The sequence below is a fragment of the Panthera leo genome, chromosome B1 (assembly GCF_018350215.1).
Source record: "Panthera leo isolate Ple1 chromosome B1, P.leo_Ple1_pat1.1, whole genome shotgun sequence".
NCBI classification, from domain to species: Eukaryota; Metazoa; Chordata; class Mammalia; order Carnivora; family Felidae; genus Panthera; species Panthera leo.
In genome coordinates, this window is record NC_056682.1 from 87,588,858 (window position 1) to 87,609,847 (window position 20,990).

The 20,990-nt window shown below is 37.9% G+C and overlaps 1 protein-coding gene across 4 annotated transcripts in view; it reads left to right on the top strand.

Moving 5' to 3' along the window:
• SLC7A11 (solute carrier family 7 member 11) overlaps window positions 1–20,990 on the top strand; it is a 246,439-nt gene that overhangs the window by 85,996 nt on the left and 139,453 nt on the right. For 3 of the 4 annotated variants that reach the window (XR_006201707.1, XR_006201708.1, XR_006201709.1), the window contains exon 12: window positions 4,855–4,971. Coding sequence is in view for 1 of the 4 variants with exons in the window: in XM_042935484.1 (XP_042791418.1) it covers window positions 4,855–4,880 (26 nt within the window). In the remaining 3 variants the exon portion in view is untranslated. Of the gene's footprint in view, window positions 1–4,854; window positions 6,284–20,990 lie in introns of those variants that run through there. The other variant, XM_042935484.1, reaches the window with a different exon arrangement.

Here is a 20,990-nt window from a genome sequence, read left to right on the forward strand (position 1 = left end):
TTCTTCTAGGAGTTTTATGGCCTCGAGATTTACGTTTAAGTCTTTAATCCATCTTGATTTAATTTTTGTGAGTGGTTCCAGATAGGGGTTAAATTTCATTATTCTGCATGTGATTGTCCAGATTTCCCGGCACTATTTATTGAAGATTGTCTTTCCCTATTGAGCATTCTTGGTTTCCTTGTCAAATACTAGTTGGCCGTATATGCATGGATGTATTTCTGGGCTCGATTCTGTTCCATTGGTCTATGCAACTGTTTTCATGCCAGTACCATACGGTCTGATTACTAAGCTACATAATAAAGTGTGAAATCAAGACGGGTTGTCCCTCCAGCTTTGTTCTTGTTTCTCAAGATTGCTTTGGCTATTCAGGATCTATTATGGTTGGTTCCACACAAGTTTTAGAATTTGTTTCTATTTCTATAGAAAAATGCCATTGAAATTTTGATATGGATTGTATTTGATATGATTCCATTTGATATGGAATTCTGATAGGGATTGTAGATTGCTTTGGGTTGTAGGGACATTTGACAATGTTACTCCCTCTGATCCAATAACATAGGGTATCTTCCCATTTATTTGTGTCTTCTTCAGTTTCTTTAATCATTGTCTTACGGTTTTCAGTGTACAAATTTTTCATTGCCTTGATTAAACTTATTCTTAAGTATTGTTTTTGATACTATTGTGAATAGGATTGTTTTCTTTATTTCTCTTTCAGGTAATTTGTTGTTAGTACCTAGAAATGCAACTGATTTTTATGTTATTTTGTATCCTGCAACTTTACTGTATTCATTTATTAGGTCTAATAGTTTTTTGACAGAGTATTTAGAGTTTGCTGAATATATGATAGTGTCATCATCAGACAAAGAAAGTTTTACTTCTTTTTGATTTGGATTACTTTCATTTCTTTTTCTTGCCTAATTACTCTGGCTAGAACTCCCAGTACCAATCTGAATAAGAATGGTGAGAATTGTTGTTGGTCTTAGAAGAGCTTTCCACCTTTTACCATTAAAGGTGACAGCTATGGTGTGTCACATTACAGCCTTTAATAGGCCGAGATATGTTTCTTCTACACTTAATTTGTGGAGAGTTTTTATCATAAAAGGATGTTCAATTTTCAAATGCTTTTTCTGCATTTATCGAGATTGTATGATTTTTATCTTTAATTTTACTAATGTGGTTTATGGCATTTATTTATTTGCTTATGTTACACTGTCTTTCCATCCCAAGAATAAATCCAATTTGGTCATTATGTATGATCCTTTTAATGCTGTTGAATTTGGTTTGCTAATATTTTGTTGAGAATTTTTGAATCTATGGTCATCAGGCTAGGCTCCCCAGCCAGATGGTGCCACTAGCTAGACTCTGTGTTCAGGTTGAACGGCAGGCTGGGCTTTGTGATTAGGCAGTCAGTTGGCTGTGATCCACTCTTTGGCAAGGCCTGTGCCTGGGGTCCCTAGTCAAGCAGGGTTCCCAGCTGTACCTTATGGTTGGGTGGGACTGTTGGCTATGCTCCATGATTGGGTGGAGCTACTGGCTGGGCTCTGTGCCTGGAAGACACCACAGGTTATATGGGTAAATACTGTTGGCTCAGGTCCAAGTCTGTCTGGGGTCGCTGGCTCCCTTGCGGACAAAGCCTGAGGTTAAGCTCTGCAGTCGGGCAAGTCTGCTGGTTTGACTCTGCCTGAGAAAGGCCCCAGGATGGGCTCCACAGTTGCCCAGAGTGTCTGGCCAGGCTTGCCGGGCAGGCAGGATTGGAGACTATTCTCAGCAACTGGATTGGGCACTGACTTTCTTCCCTGCCTAGGAGGGCTCTAGGATGTGCCCTGAAGTTTTCCACAGTATCCCAACAAAAGATTTAAGTCTTTGAGTTTTCCTCTTGATTGGAGGAGATGTATAAATTTAGGTATTGTATAGCAGAGGCCAGTACCTGGAAGAACAGAACTATAATAGTATTATAGTCACACAGTGCACAGAGATAAGAAATAATAGTCACACAGAGCACACAGATAAGAAATGGAGAGAGAATGTTGCCTGGTTTCCTGTAGCTTTCCAGTTCAAAGTTTGTAGTTTCCAGTTCAAACTGCATTCCTGATAAAAGATTCTTTAAGACATGGTTATTTCCTTATCATGTTTCCTCTTTTACTTTAATTACTTGAATTGGTATTTGTTCCTTACAGCCCAAAGAGTTTTAGATAATAGGATATAATACATCATCACAACATTTAAGGCTGAAAGGTATGTTTTTGACTGCTTCTGGGAGCAGAAGACAATACAGCAATCATCGCTGGACATGTTTTCAATTACCACATACCTGAAACCACAAGGCCAGGGTAGCTGCCAACTTGAACAAAATATGAGACATAGAGGCTAGCATCAATGGACTACCATACATTGGGTCATCGTCCCAAACAGACATTCATCTTAGATCCAAATTCTCAGTAGTTTCCCATTGTGGTTTTCCCTTTTAATTCCTGTCTCATTCCATTCCTCCTCAGCTCGTGCAAGCTTGCTCCCTGGAACTATGCTCTTCCCTTTTACATTTTCTTCAATGGAAAACCATCAATTCACATAATCTTCAACTGCCAATTTTATTTGCTCATGCAATCAAAAAGTATCCGTTGAGTAACTGACATTTTCTAGGCACCATGCTTGAGTTAGATTATGGGTGCAAAGTGCAAAAGACATGTTTTCTGAACTCAAGTTTCATTTCTATGTAGAGTACTCCTAAATGTGATGGGGTAGGGGAGAAGAGGTGGTTTGTTCTTATACTTTATATTTACTTCCATGTGGAAGGAGCCATGTTAGGGAAACACTCTTAGCCTCATTCTAAAGGAGTCGTGTCCTAATTTTACTGGTGAGCTTGGAAAGGAAAACAAAAAACAAAACAAAACAATACTAATTATGTGTGTGTCTTTTCTCTCTTGGGAGCCATCCTGATCTCAGAGGGCATTAATTCCGCATGCCGCCCCATGCCCTTACAGAGTCAGAAATCCTTGGGAAGAGGCCAAAAATGGTACAATGCCCGCAATGGGATGGGCAAATCTTTCTAATCCTAGAGTTCAATATTAGAACGTCTACTTGCCCTTAGCTATGAATCACATTCTTTTACATTAGCTGTATCAGCAATAAAGATGATGTTTTTGTGCCCTTATCTGCCTTAAAATCTTCACTTATGTTTTCTTGATTTATAATTTAGGCGGGGAAGAGAAGTGGTATTTATCAGCCTCCCCAAGAATATTAACAATGTGTGTCTCGAATCCTCTCCTCTCACCTGAGCTCTTGCCTGTAATCTAATGATTAGGAGCTGTGTCCAGATGGAACTTTCACTACCTCAAATTCAGCACTTCATAAATGGAAATGCGCTCAAATTTCCAATCATTTCATCAAAAGAAATTGGGGGGGTGGTAGTAACTCAGGGGTAGAGCATTTGACTGCATAAAAAGAAATCAGGAGTTTACCACCAAACCTGCCTACTTCAGTCCCATGCTCCTTTATTCATCAGCTCATTCAGGCTTGAAAGTTAGGAGTTCCCTAGGATTCTTCTTCGTCATCATCCTCCATAAACCAGGCACAAACACCTGTTGTTTTTTTCTCCTGAATTTCTAATTCATCTGCCTTTTTATCTCCAATCCTAATCTAGACTTTATTGGATTATTGGAAAGCTCATCAGCTAGATTTTGCTGATCCCAAACTTTTCCTCTCAAACTCTAGCAGAGCTAATGATGTAACCTTGCTCAGTAGCCACTTTGACGATATTATTCCCTTCAGAAACACCTTCGATGGCTTCCATATTCAGATCAGACTCACTTTCCTGGCTTACAGGCTTTGCTGTAAGTGGACATGATGCAATCAACGCCTCTGTATTTACTACCCTTGAATTTACTCAGACTTAACTCTTGTAAACCAAAAGCATGGTATGCTTAGCATAAATGTCTTTTCTCAAATTGCAAACCACATACACACATCATTGAAAATCAACTTCTCCCCTCTGGACCATCTCCTCCAGATGCTGAAGGACCAATGCAAAGCCCAATACTCTTGATCTTTAGTGCATTTACAGTTATAACACTTAGTTTTACATTTAACCACATACTGTATTAAATTGTATGTTTCTGTGGCTTATCTTTCTTCTTTATATAAGCTGAATTACTGTGAGTTTCTAGGGCTGAAGAATCATTGTATATTTTCCATACCATAACATTTATTGTTAACTATACAGCAGATACAAAATAAATATTTAATGACTGATTAACTTACAAATTAAAAAAAAAACAAACCTGTCTTCACCTAAGAAATGGTTTGATTTAATAGCCTGAAATTTAAGAGTGATTTGATAATCAGAATCTCTACTCTGACCTCTTTGACTTTCTGTGTTGCTCTAGGCAAGTCATTTTAGCTATTCTGAATGCATTTTCTTAATACAAAATGGAAATAAGACTTGTCATCGGTCTTATTCATAAAGAGTGGTGAGGAGTATCCTAGTCAATGCAAAGCACATGGCTAATACAAAGTTTAATAAAAGTGATAAATAACACCTATTACAAAATTGAACCATTGTTCAATTTCTTCTGCCCTTTCAGTTCTTTGATTCAATATTCTCTCACTAAAATCTGAGAGCTTTAATTTGAGAAAGTGTTTTACTAATAATCATAGACTTTCTACATTAACCTTTTCTTATCATTAGGCACACCTGGATGATATCAAATTATTCTTTTAAGGAAATCAATATATCACTATAAGTGCATAGAGAAACATCTGGTAATGAAACTTCAGATAAGGGAAACCTGGGTGTGAAAAATGTTTATTAGAGCAAGATAGTAAAACAGGTGGCCCCAACTTAAGTTCTCTTCACAGAAAGAACAACTAGCAACGACCCATAGATAAGACACCTTTATGAAGATCCCAGAACCTGAGGTTGGGGCTGACGTAGCCCCTTGGATGACCAAAACCAAGAAAAATCACGTTAGAAAGGTAAGAGGACTGATTTTGTTTTGATTGCATCTACTTTCCAATAGATGTTGTCAGTGCCACACCACATGTAGGGGGTCCCCCTGCCCCCCGCCCCAGCCTATGATTTCTCTAGTGGGAAGAGGAAAACCCAAAGTGGACACCCAGTTTCACCAGCGTTCTGAAGACACTTTCTATGAGCCCCATTTAGGTCTTGCCTCACAGAGAGGGATCGCCAGGGAAACCTGCTAGAGATGGAAAAGGGGAGCAAGGCTCCTAGTCACGGGCATGCAGACCTTGGCAGACAGTGTTCCTGTTGGCAGAGGTGAGCATATGCAGACCCAAGCTGGTGGTCCTGTCTGGCCATGGAGCTCGGTCAGCAGTTCTGCCCAGTTTGGAGCCAAAGCCATCAGGCTGTCCCAGTGGCAGAGCATATTCTATTGCCCCACTCAGACAATAAAGCGAGCTAGCATCCATTTAACTGATGGACATAGTTTCTACCTCCACCCAACCACTGAGACCCAAATGTTTTGTCTGGCCAGGTACCTTGAGAAGCCACAAGTCTTTTTGGCACAATTACAGGTAACATCTGTAAAATTTAACACCAAGAAGAATTCAGTAATAGCCCTCAAGTCCCTTCACAAGTGAAGGGGTAAATGGTTTTTGAGGTAGCGGAATGCCCAGAGATTGTACCAACTCATAAAGGTTTCCTGTAGGTGCATATATACTGGTCCCCCTCCTATACTCAGATGTACATGCGTATAGAGCATGAATAAATCAAGAAATTGGAAAAAAAAATAGGAAGTTAATTAGAAGTAAAATCAAATGCAGCCAGAGATAAGATAAAAACAATTAATGCTTAACAAATGTATACTGTGTGCCTTTAGCACTGCTCTGAGCACTAAGTATATACCGACTCATTTAAACCTCATGACAACTTTATGAGGTCCACATTATCAGGAAGCAACTGAGGTAAGTTGCAGTCAAATAACTTGTTGAAAGTCACATACAAAGCATTTGGCACATTTTAGATGTCTTTAAACAAAAACATTGAAAATCATTCCAATCCTCCAAACGCCAAAAGTTTTATCTTTTAGTCTGTTTGTGAAGTATTGAAATTTCCTTGCTTACTGGGCAAGAGCAAAGAAACTTCCATCAATAAGAGTATTGATGATGAGTTTTACTGATTCTTTAGGATATCCATAGGTCACGGGACATACTAGTGTTGATCTGGACAACTCTTACCTAGCTGCAGGGAGATGTTAGGAGTAGAAGCATAATTTGTGGCATTCTCTCACCACTGAAACGTCCTGCTAATAGTAAGGCAATTCAGGCCAAATTGCAGGCATCATTGCTACATCCTTTCATGAAGCTAGTAAAAATAATTTTACTTCTTTGTAAAAAAAAATTTTAATGTTTGTTTAGTTTTGAGAGAGAGAGAGAGACAGAGCATGAGCAGGGGCGGGGCAGAGAGAGAGGGAGACACAGAATCGGAAGCAGGCTCCAGGCCCCGAGCTGTCAGCACAGCTGACAAGTTCAAGCTGTGGGGCTTGAACTCACAAACTACAAGATCATGACCTGAGTTCAAGTTGGAGGCTAAACCCCCTGAGCCACCCAGGTACCCCAAAATGACTTTATTTCTAATTAACGATTCCAGATTCCTCTTAGTTTCTTGGTCTCAGAGTTTCTTTCTTTCTTTCTTTCTTTCTTTCTTTCTTTCTTTCTTTCTTTCTTTCTTCTTTCTTTCTCCTTATTTTACCATTTTTAGTGGGAAATTTTAACACTTCCTCAGAAGTTCCTTAGTTCAAACCCACAAGACATTAAGATACAGAATGTTTGAAAATCATGGGGCACCTGGGTGGCTCAATCAGTTAAGCAGCCGACTGTTGATAATCGGCTCTGGTCATGATCTCACCATTTGGGAGATTGAGCCACACCTTGGGCTCTGTGCTGACAGCATGGAGCCTGTTTGGGATTCTCTCTCTATCCCACTCTCTCTGCCCCTCCCCTGCTCATGTGCTCTCTCTCTCTCTTTCTCGCCATCAAAATAAATAAACTTTAAAAAAATGTTTGAAAATCACAATTATATATAAGTAATCATATATTTACATATAATTATATTTATATAATTAGTTGTATATGTTATATATAAAATTATATATATGTAATACCCATTAGGCAAATATTACTTTCGAGTATCCATGGGCCACTCATAAAACCTGAGTTTCTATTGGGACTCAATGAAAACCTACTAAATCTCAAGGAATCAGTGTCTTGGAGACTATGACAATAATATAGCAAATTTGGAAATCAATAATAAAAGGATAGCTTTAAAAAGTTTGTGTATCTTGGGGCACCTGGGTGGCTCAGTTGGTTAGGCGGCCAACTCTTGATTTAGTCTCAGGTCATGATCTCACGCTTCTGAGATGGAGCCCCGCCTCTGGCTCTGCATTGACAGTGTGAGCCTGCTTGGGATTCTCTCTCTCCCTCTCTCTGGCCCTCCCCTGCTCATGCTCTCTCTCTCAAAGTAAATACACATTTTTTTAAAAAAAAGTTTGTATATCTTAAAAATAACCTGCTAAGAAACTCCTGAGTAGAAGCCATGTATGAAATACTTGGAAGGAGAGGATAGCGAAGAAAACAACAATCCAGCCCTCTTGGGTTGCAGCGAAGCATTCTAAGCAGGAAATTTAGGAGGCGAGGGGAATGTAGATGTCGGTACAGCAGAAAATAACAAGCACAGTACATCAGGACGGCGGCCACAAAAACAGGAGATGAACTGCACCCACTGATTGGGTGAAAGATCATGAACTGAGGACCAGCCCAATAGTATTTTTAAAAGATAATAGTTTTGAGTGAATTAACCATAATAAGGCAACAATGTGTTCCACTAAAATCGGTTTTTAAAAAGGAAGGGAAGTTATTTAACAAGAAATTTAATGATGTCAAGGCACTTGACAGAATGGCGCGTCCCAGTGAGATCATTGTCAAGGCGTGTTGCAAAATACCCCAACTTTTTCAGTTATTTATGCATCTGAGGTTCATAAAAGAGAGCATAAAATAAAGAAGAATAAGGATGGTTAATCTATTTTATCCATAGACTAGTGCTATCTGCTATTTCACTGCCCAGGGAATTCACACTATTATTGAGGATTCAGAGTAAAACCAAGTGTATAACAACCTTTCTGGCTTCTCAGATTGCCTGGCAGAATTTCTGACCTAATAATTGGAAGTTTCCATGTGGTGTGATTTTTAAGTACTAATGTCATATGAATCACAAGATATTCTCCACAAAGTTTTTAGAAGTTTATTTATTTATTTGATGGGGGGGGGGCAGTGAGTGAGTAGGAGAGAGGAAGAGAGAGAAGGTGAGACAGAGAATCCCAAGCAAACTCTGTGCTGTTAGTGCAGAACCCAAAGCAGGGCTCGATCTCACCAAACGTGGGATTATGACTTGAGCCAAAGCCAAGAGTCAGATGCTTAACCAACTGAGCCACTCAGGTACCCCAGATATTCTCCACAATTTACCTGTAATAACCTTTTAGCCACATGATAAAATAAATGTGGCAATGGAAGATCATTTCACTGACTTTCATTTGAGTTCCAATATGAATATGGATTTTAAATTACTGATTTATCCAATAAAATCTTTTTCCTTCATTCACCAAATGGGAGTCTTATCTCCATTATACAAGTGCAAAGGTAATTTATGCTTTTAAACTGGAAATTGACTATTGCAACCCTGATTTGCTTTATACAACGTTTCCTGTCTTAGCTGAATTTTCCAGGTTATAATAAATGAATGATTGTGATGTTTTATAACATACATTAAAGTTTCTTTTACTGGTGGCATATGTTTCTATCATAGTTCCTCAATATTGTTAGCTCTATCATAGTTCCTCAATTTGCTATTAAATAAGTCCCTTCCCTTTGCTAGAAAATGATTTTTATAAATGTGCAAATTATGTAGTTTAATTCAAAAATTTAATTCATTCAACAAAGAATAAGCAACCACAATGTGCCAGGTTGAGTGCTGTGTAGTTAAAGATAAAGCACAGTTTTTCTCAAGTAATGAAGAGTCTGATGATGAAAGAGACCCATAAACAGATACAAGATAGTATTTTAAGGGCCTTATAGAGACATGCGTGGGCATTAGGGGAGCATTTAATAGTAACACCGAATTCCAGTTAAGGAGAATAGAGATGAAATCCTGGAGGATTGATTCATAAACTGAGCATTAAAGGTGACATGAACAAAGGGTCATGGGAGGGTTGGGATTGTGGAAAACGTTTCAGCATGTGCACTGCCATCGTGCAACATGTATAGTGCCAAGGAGCAGGACTTAGAGATAGAGATAAGGGGATGTATTCATTTCCTATTGCTGCTATAATAAATTACTGCATACTTAGTGGCTTCAAACCACACGGACGTGTTATCTTACAGTTGTGGTGGTCGGAAGTCTGAAATGGGTCTTATAGAGCTAGAATCAAGGTCAGCAGAGCTGTGTTCTTCCTAGTGTTTAGGGAAGACTCTGCTTCTTTGCCTTTCCTGGCTTTCCTGCATTCCTTGGCTCATCGCCACTTCTCGGCATCACTCTGACCTCTGTTTCTGTTGTCACATCTCCTCCAGCTGTGACACTCCCGCCTCCCTCTTGTAAGGACTAGGATCCCATTGGATCTGGCTCACCCACATAATACTGAATAATCTCATCCCAAAATACTTAATCGCATCTGCAAAGTCCATTTTGTTATGTAAGGTAATATATTCACAGGTGTCGGGGACTGGGACGCAAGTGTCTTTGGCAGACCCTTATTCTGTCCACTGCAAGGAACACGTTAAAAAAGTATTGAGGAGGACTGGTCTCTTACGAACATGGTGTGGGATGAATGAAAAAGAAAGTAAAAACTCTCAGGTGTTTAAACTTATCTCACTTTTAGAAATGTTACCAACTAAAATGGAGGACACAAGGGGTGCCTGGGTGGCTCAGTCGGCTAAGCCTCTGGCTTTGGCTCCGGTCATGATCTCGCGGTTCATGGGTTTGAGCCCCGAGTCGGGTTCTGTGCTGACAGCTGAGAGCCTGGAACCTACTTCAGATACTGTCTGTTTCTCTCTCTGTCTCTCTCTCTCTCTGCTCCTCCCCCACTCATGCTCTGTCTCTCTCTCAAGAATAAATAACATTAAAATTTTTTTTTAATAAAATAAAATGGCAAATACTGGAGGAAAAGCCTTTTCCTCCATGTGGAGCATGTGGAGGTTGAGGTGCCTGTGGAAGCCAACAGGAGATTTCCAGCAGGTATGTTGCTATCCGGACCCGAAGCCTGGAGGAAAACTGTACTGGAGGTTTAGATTTGCATGTTCCCAGCCTCCAGAGAGCAGGGTTGGATTCATGTTGGATGAAAATACACAGGAAGAGATTGAGAATGAGAAGCACAAGAATGAGAAGCTAGCATTTAGAGGTGTTTGGAAAATGGGCAGCTCTCCATGTTGGCTGGGGAGGACTTGTCAGAAACGGAAAATCAGGAGAAGAGAGTATCTCGGCAGCCAAGAGATAGAGCAATGGTGTTGACACTGTGCTCCCCCAAAGTCCCACTAGGTGTCACTATACTTCATGGTAGAGAGAGGAGGGAGTAGATGGGACTCCAAGCCTGTCACCAAAATCAGAGAGGCTGCTTTTATTTGAGTTATTGGTCTGCAGTATTTTTTCATGGGGTTTAATTTAAGTAAGGGGTTTTGTGATAAAACTGCGTTTATGTTTGGAAAACCTCTAGAGTAGAGAGTTTGAGGTAGAGTGAATGATGAATGTCACATGGTTGTTTGGCTGAGCATCCTGTGAATGTAGCCAAAAAACAGTGTGGCTACTGATTACTTTTATCAATCTGGGTAATTGATGGCGAGTGCTATCGGTCCCCTGGGTTCTCAGAGCATCTTTACCTCTCATGGTCCTTTCCACACTCTATTTTCATTTTTGTTTTCACTCCTCTGTGTATCCCTCTCTACTCTGTAAACACACTCAACATCATACCAGTGACTTTCACCTTTGTATTGCAAGTGTAAAACGATGAAGGAAAATGTATTCACTAGACTTTGTCTTAAGGAGAACACTGCCTGTCTTCAGGCAGAGGCGACAGACCTCATAAGCATGCTCAAGCAAAATAGGATGCTTCCTAAACTGCTATGCATGAGAAAGAGAGATAAATGTCTTGTTCCTGAGGCAAAAGGGAGAGAGAGAGAAAAGAAGAAAGAACAAAGAATCAAGGAAGAAAGAAAGATCGCAAAGAGAAGGCAGATTGTATGACACTGTCGTACAGTGACATACACTGTATGACAACTCTGTCGTACAATTGCCTAAATTGTCAATAATGTTTCGATGCTTATAAACCCTTCTCTTCAATACCTGATAAAAGCTATGAATTTTTGGCTGAGCTAATGTAGAGCAAAATAGAAACAGTGTGTGCGGAGGAGGTATTTGAAAAAAGTGCCACGAAAATGTAATATACTGAGAATTTGAAGCTATCACGAAGAGGCTTTGTACTATAATAGGCCAAGGGTATTTGAAATGGGATATTTTAGACCCGTGTTGCTCAATAAAAGTATTATATGAGTTAAAAAAGCAAGCCACATATGTAATTTTAAATGTCCTTGTAGTCACGTTGAAAAAGTAACAGTAAGAGTGGAATTAATTTCAAGAATAAATTTTATTTAACAAAATATATCCAAAATATTTTCATGTAAGCATTCAATCACTATAAGAGTTATCAATGAAATATTTTCCTTTTTGGGGGGACTACATCTTCACAACCTGATGGGCATTTTACACTCGCAGTGCATTTGAGTTTGAACTAGCCAACTTCCAAGGGCTATTTCAATAGTCGCATGTGGTTAGTGGCTTCCATATTGGACATCAAAACTCTAGGTCTCCACAATATAGGTAATCTGCAGCCAATACTAAGATTTCATTTTCATTTCTCTTCTGGAACTGCATCTTGGATGGTGCTTTGTCGTCTTCCCACTTGGCCTGTCAATGATTGCTTATGGCAGTCTGTGGAGTTTTAGAGATTGGAATCTATGCATGTATGGGCATGGCATCAAGGAAATGTCAAAAAAGCTATTTAGTATAAAATGCAGATATTTCATAATTAAAATAGATTCCTTCTGTGTAAGCAGTGTCATAACATACATTAGTAGTGACCTCATGTATAATCAAGGCCAGAAGTTATTCTGATATGATGAGGAAGCACCGGGAGCCACACTAGGGATCTTAGACTTCACTTTGCTTTGCCTATGCCATGGGTAATTTTAAAACTCAAAATTATTACTAAAGCTTAAAATTCTTTTTTTTTTAAATTATGTTAATGTTTATTTATTTATTTTGAGAGAGAGTGATAGTGAACAGGGAGAGGGGCAGAAAGAGAGGGAGACTGAGAATCCCAAGCAGTGCAGAGCCTGATGCGGGGCTTGAACTCACTAACCGCGAGATCATGCCCTGAGCCAAAATCGAGAGTCAGACGCTCAACTGACTGAGCCACCCAGGTGCCCCTGAAGCTTGAAATGCTAATTCATGTAAGTCTGGTTTGATAATTCAGCCCTTTGGATTTTTTTTTTCATTAAGAGGGTAGCATATTTAATATGGGGAAAATGAAGTCTATGAAGATATGCCTAATAACTTGGTTGCTAATACAGCCCTAATTATTAAGCAAGTACTTGATTGTTTGGCGGAGCTTACTTCAGCTAGAGTGGTGCAGTCCTACCCGGGAGCTACTAGCCACAGATGGCTATTTAAATTGTAATTAATTAAAATTAAATAAAAATGCAGGGCTTCATTTGTACTACTAGCCTTATTTAAAATGTTCAATAGACATATATGACTAGTAGCTATTCTATGGACAAGACGAATATCCAGCACTTCCAACGTGGCAGAAAGTTCTGTTGACCAACACTGCTCTATAACTTAGAGGTATGATTGAGACATAGAGTGTCACAAGTTAGAGAGAGACTTGGTTTTTAGTTAGGGCATTCCAGTAAAATAGGCAGAGATATTAAGAATGTAACAAGAAAAATAATTTGTTTTGGTTCTGAGAGATGAAGGAAGGTTCAGGAAAGGGGAATGTTCTAATGGGGAGAGACGGAGGGAATTGGGGAGCCAGGTGAAGCTATATGTTCTGCCATTTGTGGGCACTACGTGTTTAACAGCATTACTGAACTTGAGACTAGGCCAACGTGTGTGTGTGTGTGTGTGTGTGTGTGCGTGTATTTCCTGTTAAAACAACTAAGTTTAAGTTTCAGATATGGATCGGTCTGGATGTAGATGGTACCAAGAAAAAATAAGGCTCTGGAATCCTAGCAATTGTGAGAAAGACCTTGACTTTACTAGTATTTTAGAATTTGTGATTCAGGCCATATATCCAGGTTCCTAAGAGGCACAAGGAAGATGGATTTAATATTTTGATTATATTAGCCCATGATGTCTAGCAAGGTGTCTAGCATTAAATAAATCCTCAATAAAATGGTTGAATAAATGGATTAATCCAGTACCAGTTAATTGCCTTCCTTGAAGCAACTTTTGTTCATAGACAACTATTAGTGTATGGAAGGTTAACACAACCTAATCTTTGACTTGCTTTCATTTTGCAGTGACAGTGTAAATTTAGATTGATGTTAGTTCGGATAGAATTACTTTTAGAAGCTGAAAGGCAGACAACCTTGTACCGGAGGCCCCTTAACCTTTGGAAGTCTATAGTGTTTCTTTATGTTAGATTTACTGCTGCCTTCAAAACTCTGAAGTAACTAAGTATGCACTAATCTGGAGCACATCTTCTTAAGCTATGGAATAAACCTTATAAATTGAAAAAGACTTTACAGACACCATCAAGTTGAAAAATGCAAAAAGTAGATGCTATGAAGACATTGACCCTTTTGACACATTCCAAGAAAGACAATTCTGGAAGTGCATCTCAGTTTTGATCCCAGGAAACCAGTCCTGAGGTCTGATTTAAGTGCCAAAATTGTCTTGTCTGGAAGCTGGTTTAAATTCAGTGTTACTAACTGTATAAAAAAGACTTCATTAAGTTGGCTTTCATTCTATTTATGCCTTTGTCATTTCCTTCAGTGTTTAAGTGAAAATAACACATAGGAAATCATTGCTGACAGGCCTAGAATTTATCTTCTATTATTTATTGTGATGGTCTCCTCTCCACCCACCATTACATTCTAACAAGTCAAATATCAGTTAAAGGGATGTTTAAGACCCTGTAATTCACAGCATGGTATCTGTTTTGACTATAGTTAATGGCCAGCACTTACTCCAAATGAGTTAAAGCATATTATTGTGTAAGCATTTATTTTCACTACTTTACTGCCTTGATAAACAGTTTCCTATTTGTCCACTGCTTTTTCTGTTCTCTTCTAAGTTTAAACCTCAGGATGTAACCAGCTAATGAACAGAATGAGAGCCTGCACCAACTAGATTGATAAGTGTATGAAATTGCTACCACACTGATGTGCATATGTGTGTTTATCCATTTGTCAAACACATTTTTATGCATGGCCATAACTAGATGATTCCCCTCAGCGTGGGTTTCTCTCTCATAGAGAATGACACCACCATTCATCTTATTGCTCATGTCAGAAATCTGGCTATCATTTTTGACTGTTGCCCACACTCTGTCTCCTACACACATTACATTTGGAGACTGTAGATTTAATTGTATAGCATACAAGATAAGTTGAGCAAAGCTAAATTATCTCCCTTGACCCCCTTTTAGAATTATGTAGATTGCATAAATATGTACCATTTACAGGTGATTAATTTTAGAGACCTTAATTTTTCTTTTATTTACATTACCTTTCTGTCTCACAATTGAATTCATAGTGACCTTGGTTTTGTGAAATCACATTTTGTTTAATAGCTGTAAGTTATTTAATGAGAGAAATAGGAAATTGGATATATTAAAATATTGGCTTTTACTGTTTTCCTTCAATTGTCTTCCAAAGAATTCTGATGCGACCTTGGCCATCTATGTCAAATGTAGAGTAAAACTCAGTCCACATGCTAGAATTAGCTTTCCTCAAATACATGTAAACATTTATGCAGTTAGATCACCCATTTAGCAGCTACTGTTAAGAAAACAGTCCACTATCCTTTCAGTTGTTCCTATCAGAGTCAGAGAAAAACATGTTTTTGCTCTATTGGGTTAGTTGGCTAGTTATAATTATTATATGTATTAGCTCTGTGTAATTTACTGGAATAAGTATCAAGGGAAATTAAGAGAAAATAATGAACATAATATGTGCATACAAGGAGCTGCAGTCTCATGCAAAGGACAATACAAAAAGATATTTTAAATAAGCGAAATCTAGAGTCAACTAAGGCTATAAAATTACATTCAAAATTTGAGTGTCAAAATGAAGATGTTTTATAGTATCATTGGCGATGATAAATCATAGGAGGCAACCTAAATATCCTTAGCACAATAAGTAAGTAATGATACAGAACATCACCATTAAAAATGTTGCTTTCCCAAAGTATTTAAAACATGAAGAATTCTCATAATATTATGTTGAATAAGAGTAATGTATGAATCAAAATCAAATAGTGCAAAACCCGAATCTGTGCAGCTTCCAAAAACGTGTCTTTCACTCTTATGTAAAAAAGAAAATCTTTTTTGGCAGGCTCAGTTCTTACAGCTCTGTTTGGCTCTATCCCTTATTATTGGTGTCTTCTGTTACATCCCCCATCGGTTTGTGAAAGCTTTGGCACCTGGCCTGTGTCCATCAGAAGAGGTTATTCTGCCTTGCGGTAATGAACAACACAAAAATCTTGTTAACTTGTAATGATAAATTATTATTTCTCTTATGCTACTGTTTATTTCTCCTTCACTGTTTAGCACTAGTTGTATTCTTGTATTTCCTCTGGAACTCAGAGTGATGGAGACATCTCTCTCTGGAAAGTTGTCACTGCAGAGAGAAAAGAGACAAGGCAAGCCACACACAGGTTCTTAGAGCCTCGGCATCTCATCCACTCACATCACTTCATGCACCCTTAATTGGCCAAAAAAAAGTCCAAGCTCAGCAGAGTGAGTATGTGAAGCATTCTTTCAAGAAGGACACTGAAAAAAGGGAAGTAATAACATTTGATCTCACAGTAAACAGCGACCTCGTCTATCATTTCTTCCAGTATCTCCTATTAAATAACTTTCACCACGACTCCGATTTTAATGATCCATACTCAAGTCACATCCTATGCTATGGTTTCAGCCTCTCAAAGGAGCTCAAATCCTCTTTAGCCACACAACCTCCTAACTTCTGATTCAAGAAGAGATGGAAATACTTCATTTAATGAGCCCCTAGAGGGTATGTTGCTGGAAGCCAAAGATGCGTTATCATCCACTTGAAAATGGTTAGGGGATTTCTTTGTGCTGAACTAGAGTGGTTTGGTGCTGTGGGTCAACTCAAGCATCTTCTTTCTTATAGATGGCTGGACCATTTATATTTACCTTCTCTCCCCCTTTCGGATTTTTTTCCCACATAACCAGGTAGGATAGGCGTGTGAAATGGGATAGAACCAATTATCCTTAATAAAAATCGAGGTAACTATTCTTTGTCTCTTGAATATCTTTCTTTCTGTTTTTGAGATGGTGGCTTTTCCCTACATTTACTGTGCAAAACATGTGGCCATTATTTGTGCTTTGGTCTAGAAGTAGAAAGAAATTTCCTATTTTCCTATTTAACACTTTAGCTGCAGAACTTTTAGACTTAACACATAGTAGGTTCTCTCTAAAATGTCGTGATTGTCTCTGTCTTGTGGCATTATACATGAGCTTTAATTTCTCTTATTTTTGTAGTTTTCCAAATTTTACTTTACAACAAATCCCTCACTACTGTCACATTCAGAAAAAAAATACAATAATTATTGTGCATTTAAAAAAATACAATAAAATTGTAAAAATAAACAACATAAGAAAATAAAAAGGACTGCTAGGAGAGACTGGCATCAGGAAAATCAGAACTAATTCAAGGTCATTTCTGAGTATATATAATATCTAGTTCATTTTTATACCTTTCATAATTCCCAGTGTTGAAAGATATTCATGTGATCTTATGGTGGTAATAGTGCTAGGGACACACTCAAGAAATACTCCAAATCTACACTAGACAAATCAGCCATTTTTTTTGCACTTCTGGGGAAAGATAAACAGAGAAGCTACCACCAGGGGAAAAAAGCAAAACAAAACAAAACAATACTGGAGATTACAGGGCTTCAGACTCACACTCCAACATAGAATTTGTGTGAGTTATCCTGAACCAAATAGTTGAACATTTTAGATGTGGTTTGTCCAGCTAAACTATCTAGGTTCTAGAACCTAGAAGTAAAGTAGACTACCTGTCCTTTCTTCTTACTTGCTTATTGAAGCATAAATGTGTTTAAGAGTTTGTAATCAAAAGCATACCCACCAGTAAGCAGAAGAGAGTGCAGGAAACAACATACCAAGCCTTGGCTGCTTGTTTGAATGTTTTCTTAGGCACAGAGAAGTTTTCTATTTTTGTATCTATTTGCATAACAGAGGTAATATAGGGGGAGATAGAGTCAATAGAGTCAAAGACCCGAAGAGAAACACACAGAAGGGGCGGGGAGCATGAGAGAGAGAGACAGAGACAGAGAGAGACAGAGAGTGAAAGGGAAGGAGTTACTGATTTTCTCAAGGGTTTTAGGTCATGGGACATTATTTTATGATCCTGGAAAAAAAAGCTATAGGAAAGGTATACCCACGTGGGTTCACTAATAAAATGTCCAATAAAATATCCCAGGAACTGAGCATTTCATGACAACACTTTCTCTTTCTTGAAGAAAAGTAAAACTTGTTCAAAACATTCTGTAGTCAAAACTTGACACAATTGTAGAAGCTAGTCACCCAATGGTGAAATGAAGAAATAGAAGTTAAAATGAATGAATCTTCCGAAATTTCAAATGGGTTGGAGGTAGATTCTGGTATTTTTTCATAGAGATACAATCTTTGGCTTTGATTCGTCACAACATCAAATCTTTACCCCAACCAAATGGAAGATTTATTACCAAGTTTTCATGCATACCATTTATGAATAATATTAATAAACCCTAACATGTAATAGATCTTCTAAGGAGTATGTATCTGAATTATCAAATTAAGGATCATAAAATGGACACACTTAACACTTCAAACATATAATCCTCTGCCATACTGACAGCTTTGCTAATATTTGCATTATTTTACAAATTGCTCTTAGGGCTGCTGTGGTTTACTGGAGCAATCTGTATCATCCTGGCTTCTCTGGCTGTTACACAATTTCCTCTGAAATGCTTCAAAAAATATTTCTGACAAAAATAGTCAGGTGAAATTATGAAAATTAAAACAATTCTAAGGTTGAATCTGACCATGTAAGAAGTGAGTAAAATTTGGGATAAGAAGAAAAGTTAAAGCAATCTGCAATCTCCAAGAGTTTAAAAAAAAACTAGTGTTTTTGTATAAAAAGAGAATTCTTTACCACCTTAATCCATTATTAAAGGTGACCATTCATCCTTAGTAATCAGATCAACTTGTGCTGAAAATTTAGTTCTATATGTGTGAATTGGAAGTGATCTTATTAGTGTTCTAGTACATCAAGTTTGATAAAATCGCCAATCCATTTCAGTTAAGTTTCTATTGATCCACTTAAGAGATCAATTTGGACTTGTTCGATTCTTTTGTCAAGGGATTTCATCTGGCTTGAGTTTAGCATTATGAAATAAATGTGATTTAGGAATGTAAGATGAAATAAAAAAGAATCCAGATGAGTGTTGACAATTATTTGAACTCAAATTTTTGCACTTGAGCATTTGATAGGGTATTGCCATTTAGAAGTGGACTAGAAAAACAATAGGACAAAGAAGTCAGAGTGCCTTTCAAAGTAGTTAGTCATACCTTCCCTCACTTCCACCAGCGATTATGTTTCCTGTGCCATTTAACAGTTTGACATCTATTTGCCAATCAAAATACAGTGTTAGCTTTATTCTTAAATATATTTTACATTTTCTTACACTGACTTCCATTAACCACCTATTTTCTTCATAGCTATTTTTCAGTTTCCTAGAATTTTCTGCATTTTGTTATAATTTTTCTTAGAAGAGAAAGAATGAGTTTTGATGTGAAGATCTTGGGGACATTTACAGGAGCTCCACATGATGGCCATTTTTTGGCTTCTTTCCCTCCCTTCCTTCCTTCCTTCCTTCCAGAATAGTTGTACGAGTGGTCCTAGAAGACAACTTCCCAGAAGTGTTTCTATTTCATACTTAATTCTGTTCTCTTATTCAGAATGGGTGAGGTACTCGTTTTAGCAGGAAGCAGTCTTCAAGACCTTGTCTTCCACGTGGTATAAAGAATAGATGTGTAGGTTTGCAGTGATTCTGCATGTATTACATCGTCAGGGAAGTTCAAAGTAAATGGAGAATAAAGAGATTTAAAGGTAGGGACTAAATGTGGTGCAAAAGGTCAGAGATTTTATTTGGAGACCGACATGCTCTATAATGCCATTGTACCAATTGGTTTTCAGTTAGGCATAAAGGATTTCGTAGAATTTAGAGAAGAAATTAGACTATGGAAAAATATGGGGGCGTTGCTGAGGGAGTGATGTTCTGGAAGAGGATATTGGAGAATTAGAGAAGGAGTTACTAAAAAGCATGAAAGTATGGGTACAAGCAGACAGACTGATGCTTGCAGGAAGCCCAAGAAACTAACCCCTCCTGGTAGCCCAACTGGGACCAGATGTGCTCGTACACACACTGCCACAGGTTCTAATGGTGAAAAAAGAAAAAGGAGAAAGAAATGATGAAGAAAGAAAGGACCATGGGCAAAGAGTCAAATGAAGGTACCCATTTTCACTTTATTTTTATTTCAGTTATTGAGATTATTAAATAATTAAATACAATTAATCAATAATAATTAATTAATAATTAGATAGAATTAAATATAATATAATTAAATAATTATATTCAATATAATTAATATTTAATTAAATAATTAAATTATTGTTTAATAATTAAATTATTAAATTTAAATACATTTAAAGCTCTCTGTTAAAATACTTCTTCTCTTTGTGGGTTTACTAGATGAAAAGTAATAGATGAGTTAGAAAATCCCACCCTGACATGTAGAGATTTGGGGGTTCAACTTTTTGCTTCATTTTACAGATGAGTAAATTAAGAACTGGAGTTCTTGAGAGATTCACTCAGTATGACAGTTGGGGCAGTGTCCCATCAGTCGACGCCTACCTCAGGGCTCTTTCTGCTCAGCCTTATTCCTCTTTGAAGAGACATTTTGACTAAACTGCTGGTCAGATCTCATACTTAAAACCCTTTGATCCTGTAACTAGCCTTATTGACATTTACCTTAGCAAATCTACTTCTCAAGGCTTAGTCTTAAGAGGGAGGTTGATCTCTTGCTTCCCAAGAGACTGTATTGAAAGGGGTGGGGGACAAATTGCGATTTACTGTATCTTTACAGCACAAGAATACTTACCTTTAACCAATTTCACCCAGAAATTCTGAGAAACTCTTACATACCATAGACAGTAGTAGGCTATATGAAGAGGTACAAATAGGGTGAGAGCGGACCCCTTTGCTTTAGGATGTCAGAAGTTTCGGGTGCTTCTACTATTCCATTCTGTTTGCTTGTGTCACATTCAGCTACCTTCACCTTAGCTTGCTAATGATTGAAAATACTTGCTCAAGTTGATAGATTAAAAATTCAGCTCAAATTTGTGCCAGTAGGCAGCAAAAAACAAAGGATGTGAAAAGGGGTTAAATAAACTTGGTTGGTTGTTTTTGTTTTGGTGTGCGCACGCGTGTGTGTGTGTGTGTGTGTGTGTGTGAAAGATACATAAAGATGGGGGGGTTCCAGTATTTTCAGACTATTTTAGCATGAGAAAATTTTACCTTTTTGAAAACCAGAACACATTAGGAACCAAAGTCTACCCTACAATTTGACAATTTAAAGTCCAACTCTGCTAGTGTAGTAGTAATGAAAATCGGGATG